General features: G+C 42.2%; 1 protein-coding gene across 1 annotated transcript; it reads left to right on the plus strand.

The window, feature by feature from the left end:
• The first annotated feature begins 7,551 nt into the window (after positions 1 to 7,551).
• On the plus strand, positions 7,552 to 16,507 carry LOC117658056 (C-type lectin domain family 4 member E-like). The gene is made up of 6 exons (XM_087874965.1): positions 7,552 to 7,675; positions 9,435 to 9,533; positions 11,361 to 11,447; positions 11,852 to 12,003; positions 14,136 to 14,242; positions 15,993 to 16,507. The coding sequence occupies exons 1-6, from the start codon at positions 7,579 to 7,581 to the stop codon at positions 16,144 to 16,146; spliced, it is 696 nt and encodes a 231-aa protein (XP_087731091.1). The 5' UTR covers positions 7,552 to 7,578; the 3' UTR covers positions 16,147 to 16,507.
• Positions 16,508 to 17,644: the final 1,137 nt, after the last annotated feature.

Raw genomic sequence — 17,644 nt, forward strand, 5'->3', positions numbered from 1 at the left:
CATGGAATTTCTTGAATATGGGTCTAGCAGTCTCCCAGAGAACTGCTGGGAACATCTCAAAAAGAGATTTCCTTCTCTTGTTATGCCATCCATGTGCTGGCACTAGAAGTTGGAGGGAGAGACTTTCACTGTCAGCTCTTAGCTCATAGGGATCAGCTCAACTGCCTGGACCCATCCATCACGCACACACACAAATGCCCACACGCCCATGAGTGATCCGTTAGCGATGGATTTTGAAACCCGCCCCTGGATCATCTCCATGGGGGTCAGAGAATTGGGGACCCACCCTCCCATCCCTTTTCCTTGATCTCTTTGAGAATTTGCCTGGCAGGAGTTACAGGAGAAGTTGGGATCAATGGGAGGACTTTTTCCAACTATCAAATGGCTGTGAAAAACAGCTGTCAGGAACCAGATGAGTCCCAAGTAACATAGAGCTGCTGGCAAAGTGTACTTTCGTAGGACAGATGTTTGTGGAGATTCTCAATCATCCAGGCCACAGATGCTTTTTCCAAAAGGCAACTGGACTTGCTTTGAAAGCCTTTTGCTACTCCTCCAAGGAGGTTAGAACCGAAGAAGCTTCTTGGATAAAAAGTGAAATATTTTCAAAGAAAAAAAAAAACCCAAGAAAGTCCAGTTGCCTTTTGGAAAAAGTACCTTTGGGACTTCTGCAGGACACGGTTTCTTCAGGGAGAATGGATAAATCTCAACTTTTGGCTTAGGACCTGGTTATCTACGGGACCGCCTACTACCACCAGTAGCCTCCCACTGGCCAGTACGCTCTCATAGAGAGGGGCTCCTCCGGGTGCCGTCAGCCAAACAGTGTCGACTGGCGGCCCCTAGGGGGAGAGCCTTCTCTGTGGGGGCACCTACCATCTGGAATGAGCTCCCCCCGGAGATACGGAGGATCCCGGATCTGCGCACCTTCCGCCGTGCTGTGAAGACTTTTTTATTTCACCAGGCGGGCTTGGCCTAATCTTTTCCCTCTTTTAATATGTAAATTTTAATCTGTTTTTAAATTATTGGGGTGTTTTAATCTGTCTGGGCCAAAATGATTTAATTCGATTTTAATTGGTTTTTAAATTTTTTGTATCTATGTATTTTATTGTTTGGCTGTTCACCGCCCTGAGTCCTTCGGGAGTAGGGCGGTATACAAATCAAATAAACTAAAGTAAACTAAACTAAACTAAACTTTGGAGCAAGTAAATAAATTCTGCTTCTGTGCAAGCCAGGGATGCAATGAAGACCTTGTAAGTTCAGAAAAGGAAGGCTTGAGAATGTGACCTTTCTCTGGCGCACTTCAATGTTTTCAAATATCTTGTCTTTGTGCAGAGGAAATAAAATGGTACAATGGAGGACAGTGACGAATCTGACGAAGATGTTGAAATCAAAGGTGGGTCGTTGCCCAACTTGTTGTTGCGTGAAGGAAGAATGAAGAGGGTGGGGGGAGAGGAAAGGAGAAACAATATCCCGGGTTTTCAGGCTTCAGTGAAGATCGAAATGAGGCTGATGTGTCTCAGAGTATTTACTCTGCTTTAATGTCACCTCTCTGAACATGTGCAGAGGGTTCCTGCTGGGAAACGAACAAGTGAGGGTCCTTGGAGCTCTCTGAGCTTGGTTGTTTTCTTGCATTATCCAACATCATCAGGGCTAGTATGGAGTGAGGTTTGCTCTCAATGTACCTACTAGTGACTTGCTGTCCAAACTGACAGGGAAATCCTCTAAAGCAGTGTTTCTCAACCTTGGAAGCTTGAAGATGCGTGGACTTCAACTCCCAGAATCCCCCAGCCAGCAGCGCTGGCTGGGGGATTCTGGGAGTTGAAATCCACCCATCTTCAAGCTACCAAGGTTGAGAAACACTGTGTCAATCTCTGCTCTTGTGGGTATTTTATTTCTGGCCAAGAAGTGCAGTGATCTTTTAGCTTTTTGATTGTCTCTTTTGAATGGTGTGTAAATGTGGTTCATCTCTATGTGCCCGTTGATGGCTGTTTTGTCTGAGTGCCGCTGGCTGGGGGATTCTGGGAGTTGAAGTCCCCCCATCTTCAAGCTACCAAGGTTGAGAAACACTGCTCTAAAACATTGGTTCGCAACCTGTAGTCAGCAGATCCCTGGAGGTCCATGATGTCATCACGGGGTGTCTGCAAAGACTTGAAAAATATGTTATGATTTAAATCTTGAGTTTAAGTCTAGGGGGTCTGTAGCCACGAAAGGTATTTAAAGGGGGTCTGTGGTGAAGAAAAAGTTGAGAACCACTACTGTAGAATATAAATTGAGAACAAACTCGCTTCCTACTAGCACTGATGAGATTACCTACCTGGGTCATGAAATGCCTGCAAGAAAACAAGCAAGTCCAAAGTTCCAACAACTGTCCTCCTGTTCTCCTCCTCCTCCTCCTCCTCCAGCTTCCCCCTCCCCCTCTCCTGCACTCTGCAAACCCCTCTCCCTTTTACCTAGTTGGGTAATGAAACGTCTACAAGCAAACTATTGAGCTCAGAGAGCCCCAAGGACCCCAGAGTTCAACCCTGAGCTACAAATATTCTGTCCTATGTGACCCAAACCAGCAGACGATCTCAGCCAGCAGTTTCTTGTAGATGTTACGTAAAACAATTGCAGAAACAGAAAATACAAGTTCTGCATCACAGAATTTTGCCGAACAAAGGATCCCAATGCCGAGGAGACCTAACATGGCTTAGGACCTGGTTATCTACGGGACTGCCTGCTACCACCAATAGCCTCCCACCGGCCAGTATGCTCCCATAGAGAGGGGCTCCTCCGGGTGCCGTCGGCCAAACAATGTCGGCTGGCGGCCCCTAGGGGGAGACCCTTCTCTGTGGGGGCACCTACTATCTGGAACGAGCTCCCCCCGGAGATACGGAGGATCCCGGATCTGTGTACCTTCCGTCACGCGCTTAAGACTTTTTTATTTCATCAAGCTGGCCTGGCCTAAATCTTCTCCCCTTTTTAAATGTAAATTTTAATTTGTTTTTAAATTATGGGGTATTTTAAATTTGTTCAGCCAAATTATTTAATTCATTTTTATTCTATTTTAAATTTTTGTATTTATGTGTTTTATCCCGTGGCTGTTCACCGCCCTGAGTCCTTCGGGAGTAGGGCGGTATAGAAATTTAATAAAATAAATTAAAATATATAAATAAAATAAATACCATGTTCATTCCAGGGGAAGGGGGGTGGGATTGCTTTCCCAGATGGAGGGACCCTGAACAACAGAACGGCAGTGATTCTTCTACACTTTGGGGTGGAGAAGTTGGAAATCTAAGGGATCTGAATCATAGAAACGTATTTATCATTCTACCTAATTTGCAAACCACCGATGAACCTGCCGTGGTGGCACAGTGGTTACAGTGCAGTACTGCAGGCTACTTCTGCTGACTGCCAGCTGCCTGCAATTTGGCAGTTCAAATCTCACCAGCTCAAGGTTGACTCAGCCTCCCATCCTTCCAAGGTCGGTCAAATGAGGACCCAAATTATTGGGGGCAAGAGGCTGACTCTGTAAACCACTGAGAGAGGGCTGCAAAGCACTAGGAAGCAGTATATATGTCTAAGTGCTATTGCTAAACAGGTTTCAGGGAAGCGAGATATAGTACTGTGCAAAAGTTTTTGGCAGCTGTGGAAAAATGTTGCAAATTAAGAATGCTTTCAGAAATGTAAGTGTCAATAGCTTATTCTTATCAATTAAGAAAATGAAAAATAAATGAACAGAAGAGAAATCCAAATCAAATCAATTTTTTGGGGTGACCACCCTTTGCCTTCAAAACAGCATAAATTCTTGCATATTTTGTGGCCTGTTGGCCATTGGCTCCTCCAGCAGCTGAATCAGAGGAGGAGGAGAAGGCATGGGAGCCAGGGTCAGCATCAAGGCAACCTGAGAGCTCCGAGGGGGAGGAGGGAATGGAGCTGGGGGGGGGAGAGAGAGAGAGAGAGAGAGAGAAAGAGAGAGAGGGGGAGAGAGAGAGAGAGAGAAAGAGAGGGGGGGAGAGAGAGAGAGAGAAAGAGAGAGAAAGAGAGAGGGGGAGAGAGAGAGAGAGAGAGAGAGAGAGGAGGAACCTGGGCCGTCCGTCAACCCTCAGATGGAGAGTCAACAGCCCCCAGGTCTGGAGGTGGCTGATGAGGAGGAGAAGGAACAGCTGGGTCCAGTGCCTGATGTGCAGATGGGCAGAAGGCAGAGGAGAGGAGAGCAGTGGAAATCTATGGGCTGCTCCTTGGGACGGAAGAGCCACTGCTGCTAGCGAAGCCCCACCCTATCTCTGGGGATAAAAGGCAGTGGGCAGAGATGAATAGGTATGGCAGACAACTATTCATCTCTCTGCCGGACAGACTTGTTAGCCTGCTGTGTGAGAGAGAGAGACACTTTTTGCCAGGGCTGCTGGCACTCCTAATAAAGGAATCATTTATTTAAGTACAGAGGATTTGTTGTGTTTGGGAGCAGGGACAGAATAGCACACTTGCAGAAAGTCAGGGATCTGGTACGATTAGAGGTTGGTGTATGTCAGTTATGCCAAGTAAGGACGAAGGATCTTCAGTGTCATATGTAGGTTGAAACATATATTTAATTTACAGCATTTTTGCACAACTGCCTAAACATTTCGCATATACCGTAAGCATTTGAGCAAATGAAAAAGTACTTTTCTATTCTCAAGTTTTCCTTTTGTAACAAGGCAGCTGAGCAAAGGATTCTATTGTTACTTGGAATGCAATTCCTGCAGCTTCTCACCCGGTAAAAACAAGCTTCCTCGTTACGGCCGCCTGCTTGATGAACCTTTAGGCAGAAATTGGGCTCCTGGGGATAGGATTCTTGGGTCATGCATTAGCCTGGGGCTGATTCCATTTGACATATTGGAGGTGAATTGGTTTTCTCTCTTTCTCTAGGTCCAGCTCCAGCGAAAGATGCAGCAGGTAAGTATGCATCCAAAAATCCATGCTGTAGGTCAGGTTTCGGGAGGTGGGGGGAAACCTCTTCTTAATTTAATTTAATTTAATTTATCGCATTTAAGGGCGGCTTCCAGCAAAAAGTTTCTGCTTAAAGAAACATAGAAAAGTGTCGTCAGAAAAAGACCTGGTGGTCTATTGAGTCTGTTCTTTGACTTTGCTTGTTTTTTTTGTGTTCCTTTTAATTAATTCATTATTATTTTGTAATTGTTTTCATTTTTAAAAACTTTTCACTTTGTTGGATGGTGGGCCTGAGTTTATCTCAAGCACGTTTAAGCTCAATGACTTATCTGCAGAAGGCAACTAATAGTGCTTAAGCCTCCTTCTCTTCTCAAATCCCATTCCCTACCGGCACTGATGACGTTACCTAGTTGGGTGATGAAATCTCCACAAGAAAACTATTGAGCTCAGAGAGCATCAAGGACCCCACAGTTCAACCCTGAGCTACAAATATTCTCATCAGAACTGATGATGTTACCTAGCTGGGTAATGAGACATCTGCAAGAAAATAACTAAATTCAGGGAGTACCAAAGATCCCACAGTCCTCCTCCTCCTCCTCCTCCCCCCCCCCTCCTCCTCCTCCTCCTTCTCCTCCTCCTCCTCCTCCTCCTCCTCCTCCTCCTCCTCCTCCTCCTCCTCCTCCTCCTCCTCCTCCTCCTCGACTGGAATGGAATTCCTGCAGCATCTCAGCCAGTAAATCAAAGCTTCCTCGTTACGGCCGCCTGCTTGATGAACCTTTAGGCAGAAATTGGGCTCCTGGGGATAGGATTCTTGGGTCATGCATTAGCCTGGGGCTGATTCCATTTGACATATTGGAGGTGAATTGATTTTCTGTCTTTCTCTAGGTCCAACTCCAGCGAAAGATGCAGCAGGTAAGTATGCATCCAAAAATCCATGCTATAGGTCAGGTTTTTTAAAATTTTATTTTATTTTATTTCATTTCATTTCATTTCATTTCATTTCATTTCATTATTTCATTTCATTTCATTTCATTTCATTTCATTTCATTTCAATTTCATTTCATTTCATTATTTCATTTCATCATTTCATTTCATTTCATTATTTTATTTTATTTTATTTTATTTTATTTTATTTTATTTTATTATTTTATTTTATTTTATTTTATTATTTTATTATTTTATTATATTTATTTTATTTTATTTTATTTTATTTATTATTTTATTTATTTTATTTTATTTTATTTTATTATTTTATTATTTTATTATTTTATTTTATTTATTTTATTTTATTTTATTTTATTTTATTATTTTATTATTTTATTTTATTATTTTATTATTTTATTTTATTTTATTTTATTATTTTATTTTATTTTATTATTTTATTATTTTATTATTTTATTATTTTATTATTTTATTATTTTATTATTTTATTTTATTTTATTTTATTTATTATTTTATTTTATTTATTTTATTTTATTTTATTATTTTATATTACTGCCTATTCACACATGGCGATTCAAGGCGGCTTACAAGAATATAAAAACATCATATAAAAAACAATAAATAAATTTCCAATATGTCACATAGGATCAACATCATGGAGCACGAGGTATTTTCCTATCTCCCTTTTGTATGTTTCTTGAAGAACAGGTTGCCCTGCCCTCAACCTTTTCTTTTTTTAAGATGGCGACAGCAGCTGTGTGTGTTTGTAGATGGTGTCCGAAGTGTTGTGCAGAGAAGGTTTTGGAAAGTTTGGAATGCAGAGATTGTTATGTGGAAGTGGAGGAGTGTTCAGAGCAAGGCAAGAGGGAGACAGGCATGATAAGCTTCCTGAGAGGCTGGAGATTAGCTGGAGAAACGGAGAGGTGGAGAAGGAGAAAGGCCGAGAGCTTGAAGAGTGGAGAGGTCAGAAAAGGGGCAGTTGGAAGGTGAGACGGAGCAGAGGAGGCAGGCGATGTATGACTGTGTGGCTTCCCTGGACTCCCCCTGGGCTTTGTGAAATGTCACTGGGGCGGGGTGGAGGCCGACTGAGATGCTGGTGCTCTGTCCCCGTCTCACACACGCACACAGACAGACAGCCGGGGGTTAAATAAACTGGCAGACAACCAATTCTTCCGATAAGAAGCTTGGCAGCAACCCAGTAGCTGCTTGCCAAGAACTTTACTCAATAAACAAAATACACACAGTCAAGAATTGTCCAGTTCGTAAAATAAATCCAAGGCCGAGAATGTTGTTTCCAAAGATGCATTGTGACTAGATAGTAGTTAGTTTTGTCCGTCACAGAGTCTGAATGGCCACCTCACCCCCTTTTATATCCTGTGGGGTGTGGTCCAGTGACTCAGCTTAATCTCTGGCACACCTTTTCTTCTGTTGCGCGCGCTTATCTCTGCGACGCTGCCGAGGATCCAGCCAAGACTCATTTCCCTCGTCACTGTCCACCTGTGGCTGCGTGGACGTGCTTGGCCCCAGCCCTATCTCTTGTCCTTCGGTGGACACCGAAGGCATTGCCAGAGAGGAGGGTCCTGGAGAGGGAGGCCTTGCCAACTCCTCTCCTTCACTCTCGGAGTCCTCTCCTGCCGATGACACAGGCTCAGGTAACGGAGCCACAACAGCTGGTAGGGTTGTTGTTTTGTGTGTTTGCCTGAGGGATAAACAAAATAGTCTTTCCTTCTTATGCTTCTAGGGAAATCAACTTTTGATACCAAAACAGCTGTTATTCTCTGGTCTTCCACAGTCATGTTCGCTTCTTCTGCCATCTTGTGCACTCTGTGTAAGTTCAACGCTGTGGCACGAAAAAAAAAACCCCTTCATAGCAGCGCTTCCTAACCAACTGCCGCACATGATGCATCACCACACAGTGTTCTAGATCATGAATACAAGGAAAAATGAAATAGGGGATGAGTTTAGCTGGTGCAATATTTCATGTCTCCATGGGTTGAGTAGAATGTGAGGCAAAGAAATTAGAGATTAGGAAAGCAGAGAAGTAGAAAAGGTGCACAAAAAGACACGAGGAATGGGAAATATTTGGGGGAAATCTCAGAATCCTCAGTTTAAATTAAATGTTTAAATGTTCATCTCCTCCCTTTTCTAAATATATAGAAGTTGTGTGAGAAAGTTGTGCACTTTCAGGGATAAAGAAAAAAAGTTGAAACTTGATCTCAGGGCCTCACCATAATAATTGGAGATGTGAAATGTTTTCTTCAGACAATATATCCTGATTTGCTTCTCCAATATCAGTGAGAACATTCTCATCCACATATAATAGTTTACACTATACATTATACGGCTGCCAAATTATATGGGCAGGAAAATAGGCATACAAAAATTAATTTAAACATATAAACTGAAGTTGCAATATGCTACAACATTAGTGCTTTTTGCTGCATATAGCAAGCAGAATATAAGAGTAGCCTGAACAATCAATGACAAATGGGGGAATATGTCTTGGAATATGTTTTCCATCATCCCCATTGCTTCTTGTTCTACCCTCAGGTGCTTTGAAGAATTATTATTATTTTTTTAAAATTTGATTTATATGCCGCCCTTCTCCGGAGACTCAGGGCGGCTTACAATGTGCTCAGCAATAGCCTTCATCCTTTTGTATATTTAAGTCAGCTTATTGCCTCCACAACTGGGTCCTCAATTTACCTACCTTAGAAAGGATGGAAGGCTGAGTCAACCTTGAGCCTTGGCGAGATTCGAACCTGCAGTAATTGCAGGCAGCTGGTCTTAATAACCATCTTAATAACAGGGTGCCTTAGACCACTGTACTACCAAGGCTCTATATAATTATTAGTATAATTATTAATTATATAGAATTATATAGAATTAATAATTATAATTCTATATATAGAATTATATAGAATTTTGTTTCTTTCTTTCTTCTTTTACTTATATAGATCTATGAATTTCCCACCCTTTAGCCTCAAAAAAAGTGTACATTCTAACAGTTAGGAACCTTGGTGATCTCTGTGAGCTTCTCAACAAAATTTTAATGATGAGAAAAGTAAGGTTCTACATTTAGGCAAATGCATACAGTAGATATAGAATAGGTGGTACCTGGCTCAACAGCAGTAACTGCGAAAGGGATCTTGGAGTCCTAGTGGACAATCACTTAAAGATGAGCCAGCCATGTGCGGCAGCTGCCAAAATAGCCAATGCAGAGACATAAAAGTCTTCATTTCTGACCTTGGATTTCTGCTTCTGGATGAAGTGGTCAGGCACTGGACTTTTGCACATGTCCTTCTATTCCACTTGATGTCTATGGAGATTCTCAACCATCCAGGTCAAGGTTGACCTACAGGTGCTTTTTCAAGAGGCAACTGGACTTTCTGGTTTTTCTTTGAAGAGGTTTCGCTTCTTCTCATCCAAGAAGCTTCTTCAGCTCATTCTTCAGCTGTATCCCGCTTGTTCCAGACAAGTTTGAGAGCCAAATGCCCAGTTGGAGACTTGCAGGCTTTGAGGTGGGGTGGGTTGTTGGGAGACGCAACTTCCTCAACTGTCTCCTCTCTCTCCCTTTTCTGCATTAGATTACGTTTACTTAAATAAAATCACTCAGACAATTCAGTCTATGGAGACGATTCGATCGTTTCTGACCATTGGAAATTATACGAATGAAGAAATGAATGGTAAGTGGCGAGTTGCGGCTATCCTCTTGGGAGAGGGCTTTTTTGTTTTGTTTTCCAGAACTTTATTATTATTATTTAGTTTTCAAGCAATATAAGTTGACTACATTAACATAAATCCAAAGAAGCCCATTTGATAGAATAACAGAATATCATAGATGGAAGGGACCTCGGAGGTCTTCTAGTCCAACCCTCTGCTCTAGCAGGAAACCTTATATCATTCCGAACAAATGGCTGTCCAATCTCTTCCTAAAAACCTCCAGTGAAGGAATACCCACAACTTCTGGAGAGAAGCCATTCCACTCATAAATTGTTCTTACTATCAGAAAATTCCTCCTTACTACTAGGAGTTCTTAGTTCTCCCTTTAATCCCTCCTGCGGCTAATGTTGAAGTAGAACTTAAATGCAAGTGAGGTTACCCTCTAGATATAGTTTGTAATTATATATAATTCTACAGAGGAATTATTGAGTCTGTCATCTGCACCTCTATAACTGTCTGGTTTAGCTCTGCAACCAAATAAGACCGATGTCAGCACTTCAAGCTGCATTTACTCTAGTGCTGACATAAGAAGGAGAAGCAGAAGCATCTGGAAAGGGACGTTTGACTTTTCACCTACTTATTTTCCCTGGAGATAATATCCCCTAGGAGATGGGATGGGAGGGGGGAAATTCCTTTGAGCTGGAGCCGTAGATTAGGGGTAGAATGACTTGGAAGATGGCCAATGAGTGCAGGGGAGTGGGGAATGGAAAGGGAGGGTTTTGGGTCTGTAAGTCAGTGTTGGCTTCGATGGAGTCGGATTTAGAATGTCGTGCTTAATAAATAGGAGTTTTTCTTCAAAGGCTTTGTTTGAAATGCAATTTATTTGAGACGACCTCGAAACCTGACAACAAACACAGACTTCAACAGATAATTAGAACTGCAGAAAAAACAATGGCTACCAACCTGCCTTCCATGGAGGACCTGTATACTGCACAAGTCAAAAAGAGGGCTGTGACCTCTCGCATCCTGGACATAAACTGTTTCAACTCCTACCCTCAAAATGACGCTATAGAGCACTGCACACCAGAACAACTAGACACAAGAAGCGTTTTTTCCCCAAACGCCATCACTCTGCTAAACATATAATTCCCACAACACTGTCAAACGATTTACTAAGACTGTATTACTATTATTTTTCTCATCCTTCCTAGTACCTATCTCTTCCCAGTTATGGCTATAACCATGTTCTTGTATCTTTACAATTTATATTGTTTTATTGTTTCCTAGTATGATTTGATTGCTTCTTAGTGTCTTATGACTATCACTAAGTGTTGTATCTTATGATTCTTGATGAATGTATTTTTTTATGTACACTGAGAGCTTATGCACCAAAGACAAATTCCTTGTGTCCAGTCAACTTGGCCAATAAATAATTCTCTTCTCTTCTCTTCTCTTCTCTTCTCTTCTCTTCTCTTCTCTTCTCTTCTCTTCTCTTCTCTTCTCTTCTATTCTATTCTATTCTATTCTATTCTTAAAAATGACAGATGAATAAAATATGAAAAGAAAGATAAAATCTCAGCTGAAAAGAAAAAATACTATCTTAACTGAGAGAAAAATGAAATATCAGCTTGTAGTTAGTGTAAAAGATTCTGGAAAAATAGTTGTTTGTAATAACACAGAAGATGTTTTTTCTTTTAAAAATGTTGTAGTCTTTACAATTTGTAATCCAAACTATAAATATAGTTTAATTAGCATAAATATAGTATAAATATAAATGGATGGATGAGGGTAGAAAACCAAAAGTTGATAGAGATGCCTCCTGACCTGAACTTTCCCCCCCGACTGTTTAGATACAGCTGTATTGGGTGTAGCTTTTGCGTTGGTAAAACAGCTGGAATCCACTCTCAAGGAAATGGAAGAGATAGAAGAAAACATGGGTAAGTTACAGAATAACTGGAGTCAAGGGGGAAGCTAGGAAAAGGCTTGATTTGATTTTCATCCCTTCACTTGTCTGCTGTTACCTATTCAGGCTTGAGTAAATTGCTATTCTCATCTAGCTTCCTCTCTCCCCTTCTCCTTTTCCCTCCCTCTCCCCTTCCCCTTTTCCCTCTCCCCTCCCCCTCTGGTTATAAGTCGAGGTCTACCTGTATTTCTTCCTTCCGTTATTTTAACCTGAATGCTTTTTACCACATTGCCAAGTTTATTCCTTTAGATTTATGTCAATACAAAAAAAGAAAAGAAAAACACACACACACACACACAAAAAACCTGCATCTGATAAATCCCTTTTATTTATTTATTTTTTTTTCCTTTCTGGGGTCACCCTTGGCATGGCTGAAAGAAATGATAAAGGAGAAGATAAAATCAGGGTGGAAAGGTTTTCAGGGTCATCTCTATTATATTTCTGAATCAACCATGATATATCCTGAAGCTATTCTTGAATGTGAGGACCTGGACTCCGTTTTGGCTCCAATATTTGACCTCGAGACAGAAGTAAGTAGAAGGATTCCCGGTCTTTTCCAGCATAATTAACATTTTGAGAATATGTCATGAGAGAATTGAATTGAATTGAATTGAATAACAGAATTGGAAGGGACCGTGGAGGCTTCCTATACTATTTCAGACAAATGGCTGTCCAATCTCTTCTTAAAAGCCTCCAGTGATGGAGCAGTGTTTCTCAACCTTGGAAGCTTGAAGATGGGTGGACTTCAACTCCCAGAATCCCCCAGCCAGCGCTGCTGGCTGGGGGATTCTGGGAGTTGAAGTCCACCCATCTTCAAGCTACCAAGGTTGAGAAACACTGTATCTGGAGGGAAGATGTTCCACTGATTAATTGTTCTCACTGTCAGGAAATTCCTCCTTAGTTCCAGGTTGCTTCTCTCCTCAATTAGTTTCCACCCCTTGCTTCTTGTCCTGTCCTCAGGGGCTTTGGAGAATAGCTTGACTCCCTCTTCTTTGTTGGAGCCCCTGAGATATTGGAAGACTGCTGTCATGTCATCCCTTCTTCTCATTGAACTAGACATACCCAATTCCTGCAACCGTACTTTAACTTCAACCGCAACATTAGCTTCCGCTAATCCTCTTTGTCGTTCTTCTCTGCACTCTTTCCAGAATCTCATCATCTTTTTTACATGGTGGCAACCAAGACTGGATGCAATATTCCAAGTGTAGTCTTACCAAGGCCTTATAAAGTGGTATTAGCGCTTCATGTGATCTTGATTCCGTCCCTCTGGTAATGCAGCCGAGGATTCTGCTGGCTTTTTTGGCAGCTGCCATGCACTGGTGGCTCATATTTAAATAATTGTCCACCAGGACTCCAAGATCCCTCTCACAGTTACTACTATTGAGCGAGGTACCATTCTATACTGTATCTGTGCATTTTGTTTTTCTTGCCTAAATGTAGAACCTGACTTTTTTCCACATTGAATTTCATTTTGTTAGATAGCTCCCAATGTTCAAGTCTGTCAAGATCCTTCTGTAGCTTCAGCCTATCTTCCGGAGTGTTGGATATTCCTGCCAGCTTGGTGTCATCTGCAAATTTGATGATATCCCCTCATCCAAATCATTAATAAAGATGTTGAAGAGTACTGGGCCTAAAACAGAGCCTTGGGATACCCCACTGCATACTTCCCTCCGTGTAGATGCAGTTCCATTGAGGACTATGCATTGAATGTGGTTGGTTCTGCCAGTTACGAATCCATCTGATATCATGTGATGATGGTGATCAGTCAATCAGAATAGAGCTGGAAGGGACTGTGGAGGTCTTCTAGCACACTCAAGGGGAGACCCTATACCATTTCAGACAAGTGGCTGTCCAGACAGTTATAGAGGTGCAGATAACAGACTCGATAATTCCTCTGTAGAACTGGATCAGCAGCTCCTTAGGCAGTTTGAGCTTTCTGAGTTGGCGCAGAAAGAACATTCTTTGTTGTGCTTTTTTGATGACGTTTTTGATGTTGGGTGTCCATTTTAGATCTTGCAATATGGTAGAACCTAGAAATTTGAAGGTCTCTACTGTTGACACTGTGTTGTCTAGTATTTTGAGAAGTGGAAGTATGGAAGGGTTTCTCCTAAAGTCTACCACCATTTCTACGGTTTTGAGTGTGCTCAGTTCCAGATTGTTCCGGTCGCACCACGAGGCTAGTTGTTCAACCTCCCGTCTGTATGCGGATTCATCGTTGTCTCGAATGAAACCGATCACTGTTGTGTCATCTGCGGACTTCAGTAGTTTAACAGATGGATCATTAGAGATGCAGTCATTGGTATACAGAGAGAAGAGAAGTGTGGAGAGACACAGCCTTGGGGGCCCCTGTGCTAATTTTACAGGTATCTGATGCAATTCTGCTTAGCTTCACCTGCTGCTTCCTGTTTGCTAGGAAGCTTATGATCCACTTGCAAATGTGTTCAGGTACCTGTAGCTGGTTTAGCTTAGTTAGAAGAGTGTCTGGAATGATGTTATTGAATGCTGAACTAAAGTCTACAAAGAGGACCCTTGCGTAGGTCTTTAGAGATTCAAGATGTTGTAGGATGTAGTGCAGAGCCATATTAACTTTTAAGAGCCATATTAACTACTTAAGACATAAATGTCTTAAGTAGGCAACTAAGTAGTTTTGTCTTTTTTGCAGCACTTTGCAGAATTTATGACTAAATTCTCAAGAACTGGTGTGTGGATTGGACTTCAGAAGAAGAAAGAGTGGACATGGGTTCATGACAACTCAACTTTGAAAACAGGGTAAGTCTGTTCTTGGAAAAAGACACTTTGCATACTATCTGCATAATATCACTCAAAGCCAAGATTACCAAACAAAGGCTATCACACTTCGGCCACGTCGTGTGAGCGGACTGGCTCGGAAAGTCAATCATGCTGGGAGCGATCAGTGGAAAAAGAAGGGACTGGCTTAGTACCCATTGGCTGGACACTATAAAGCAAGGTTCCTCAAACTTGGCAACTTTTAAGACTTGTGGACTTCAATTCCCAGAATTCTTCAGTCAGCCATGCTGGGAAATTCTGGGAATTGAAGTCCATAAGACTTGAAGTTACCAGGTTTGGAGACCCTTGGTATAAAGCAGGGGTGTCAAACTCGATTTCATTGAGGGTGCATCAGGGTTATGTTTGACCTCGGGGAGCCGGGATGGGCATGGCCAGCTCGACGTCATTCATGTTGGGGACACCAGTGGTGGACCGAGCGCTCTGCCAGTGAAAATGGGCTCCCGAGCTCCTTTTTCAGCTGTCATGGCCTCCTGCAACCCTCTGCCAGTGAAAACCGAGCTCCGTTTTTGCTGGCAGAGGCACTGAAGGCCAGTCCTTCATTATTTCCAGGGTGGCCTCGTGTGCCAGATGTAATCATCCCGCTGGCCGAATCCAGCTCGTGGGATTTGAGTTTGATATCCCTGCTATAAAGGATGACACCAGGATGACCATGGATCTGAAGCAGGGGTGACATGCTCCCGGTTTGGACCGGATTGCCGGATCCGGTAGCGATGGGGTGGGTGGTTCGGAGAACCGGTAGCAAAAATCCCTGCGCCCCCCCTTCCCACCATGCCCAGCTGAGCCGCACGATCATCAGAGGCTTTTTATTTTTACTTTTCAAAGCATTTTTTTCTACAACCTCTTCCGATGAAAAAATGCTTTTAAAAGTAAAAAAAAAATAGCCTCTGATGATTGCGCGGCTCAGCTGGGATGGTCAGAGGCTTTTCAAAGCATTTTTTTCTGCAACCTCTTCGAAGAGGTGGTAAAAAAAATGCTTTGAAAAGTCTCTGACGATCCCAGCTGAGTTCCCTGATCGGCAGAGCGGCTTTTCAAAGCATTAGAAAAAATGCTTTGAAAAGTTTTTTTTTTTTTAAAAAAGTTGGCCACGCCCACCCAGTCACATTACCCACCCCCACCAAGCCACGCCCACAGAACCGGTAGTAACAAATTTTACATTTCACCCCTGATCTGAAGAGGTGGCGTGAGACAGAGAGACATGCTGATCCATACAGTGGCTGAGGGTTGGACATGACTGAATGGCCTGCGATGACAATAGTGCACATGTACAGTGTACCATGCCATATTTACCCATTGCAACTAAAGTCTGCTTGTTATTAACATCAGCTGCCTGCAATTACTGCAAGTTCAAATCTCACCAGGCTCAAGGTTGACTCAGCCTTCCATCCTTTCTAAGGTAGGTAAATTGAGGACCCAGTTTGTGGGGGCAATAAACTGACTTTGTATAAATATACAAAAGTATGAAGGCTGTTGCTTAACGCATTGTAAGCTGCCCTGAGTCTCCGGAGAAGGGCGGCATATAAATCAAATTAAAAAAAAAAAAAAAGTAAGGTCCGTTCCATCAAGGGTTTTCTGTAACTAGCGCCTCCAATGTCAACATTCTATTGATATGAAATAATTTGATAACAGTTTCCTTACAGCTTTTCCAGAGTGAGGCGACTGCCTCTTGGCAGCCTGGCCTGATCAGTTGTGTGTTTTTCTTTATTTTCTGTAGTTTCTGGAAAGGAGGAGCACCAAGTTCCAAGGAAATGTGTGTTGAAATTGAAAAAGATTGTACCGACAAAGGAAAGTGCTGGAATAGCATTTCTTGTGATCAAACCAAACATGCCCTTTGTAGACTGGATGCAAATCCACAATGGATATCTTAAGATACGGTTGTCCCAATCTCTACGCAAAAGCACCAACCCATGAAGCTTTCATATTTTTTTGCAAAACCAAGAGCTAAGCCATTTAGGTTGCCACCTTGCAGATAAGAGTGCCATCCTGCTGCTTTTCCAACTGGCTTCTTCCATGCCGCAAAAAAGATTTCTGTGTGAATTGGTGAAGTGCAACAGAGGAGGCCTCACGAGCACAAAGGCTTCAGTCAAAACACATGTTCTGTTGCCAGAGATTGGTGCCAGAGATGGAATCAGATGATTGATTAACATTGGCTTCCTCACATTCTCCTTCTCCAAAGACCACCCTTTCCTTCTGATCCAACTTCTTAGCATTAAAAGATGTCAAAATGCATAACATTTTATTTCCATTGAAGATGGCATACGAGGTTCTAAAATCTTCCCAGATTGCCTGGATTCCTGGTCCAGAAGACCCCTCAAGCATCTGAGGAAACAGCTAGGCAATCTTTGGGGAGAAGCTGAGATCTTTGCCTACCTATGTGACATATGCTTCCAAACTTCCCAAAAGCAAGTACTTGGGCAGAAACAGACAGATCCTATTCCCACCCCTGACCCGCACAATCCCCAATCCCCACCCATCTTTTTCAGCTATGTCTCAGAAGCAATATTTTGTTGGGTATCCAAGGCAGATTAGGCACATGCTGAGAAATGATCAATTTGAGGAGCCCCCCCTCCCCCCTCCCCCATTTGTTGGTTGAGATTTGAAGTTGCTACTTGTTAGACCAATCTGACACATAGTCGAGGTCTTTTTGAAGGGTAGTTGCATTGTCGGTGGTGTTGAATAATTTAACATCATCAGCAAAGAGAACACAGTTGCTTTTAATATGATCACAAAGGTCATTTATGTAAAGTATGAAGAGTGTTGGACCTAAGACACTGCCTTGGGGAACACCGCTATTAACATGTACTTTGATAGAGCACTTCCTATTTTGACCACTTGTTGTCTGTTTGACAGGAAGGCAGCTATCCATTTATGTAGGAGTTCAGAAATGCCATAGGATTTTAGTTTTAGAAGTAATTTGTTGTGTACCACTGAATCAAAAGCTTTACAGAAGTCTATGTAAACTGCGTCTATTGCTTTGCCCTGATCAAGATGTGTAGTCCATATATTTTTGCAAGGTAATAGATGTAGATTACAGGATAATTTTTTTCTGAAACCAAATTGTTTGTTAGAAAGTAGGTTGTTTGTCTCTAGGTGTAGATTGGTTAATGATTGATTCCATGACTTTGCAGGTGATGCAACATAAAGAGATTGGTCTGTAATTTTCAACTAGGCTAGGCTCTCCCTTTTTGAAGATAGGAATGACCCTGGCTTGTGTCCATTGTTAGGGCAAGGTACTGGTACGGAAAGATTTTTCAAAAATTATGCTTAGAGGTTCTGCAATTGCAGTGGAAAGCTTTTATAAGAAGTATGCACATAGTCCATCAGGTCCAATAGATAGAGATGGTCTTAGATTGCGTAATGCCTTTT

This window comes from Pantherophis guttatus, chromosome 8, assembly GCF_059756535.1.
Source record: "Pantherophis guttatus breed Tessera chromosome 8, ASM5975653v1, whole genome shotgun sequence".
Taxonomy (NCBI): Eukaryota; Metazoa; Chordata; class Lepidosauria; order Squamata; family Colubridae; genus Pantherophis; species Pantherophis guttatus.

Bases quoted from the DNA above. Each gene is read 5' to 3' on its own strand.
- LOC117658056 (XM_087874965.1), top strand. From the start codon at position 7,579: ATGCTTCTAGGGAAATCAACTTTTGATACCAAAACAGCTGTTATTCTC. The intron at 11,448-11,851 runs GTAAGTTACAGA...CATGGCTGAAAG, and splicing joins AGAGATAGAAGAAAACATGG to AAATGATAAAGGAGAAGATA. The intron at 14,243-15,992 runs GTAAGTCTGTTC...TATTTTCTGTAG, and splicing joins AACTCAACTTTGAAAACAGG to TTTCTGGAAAGGAGGAGCAC.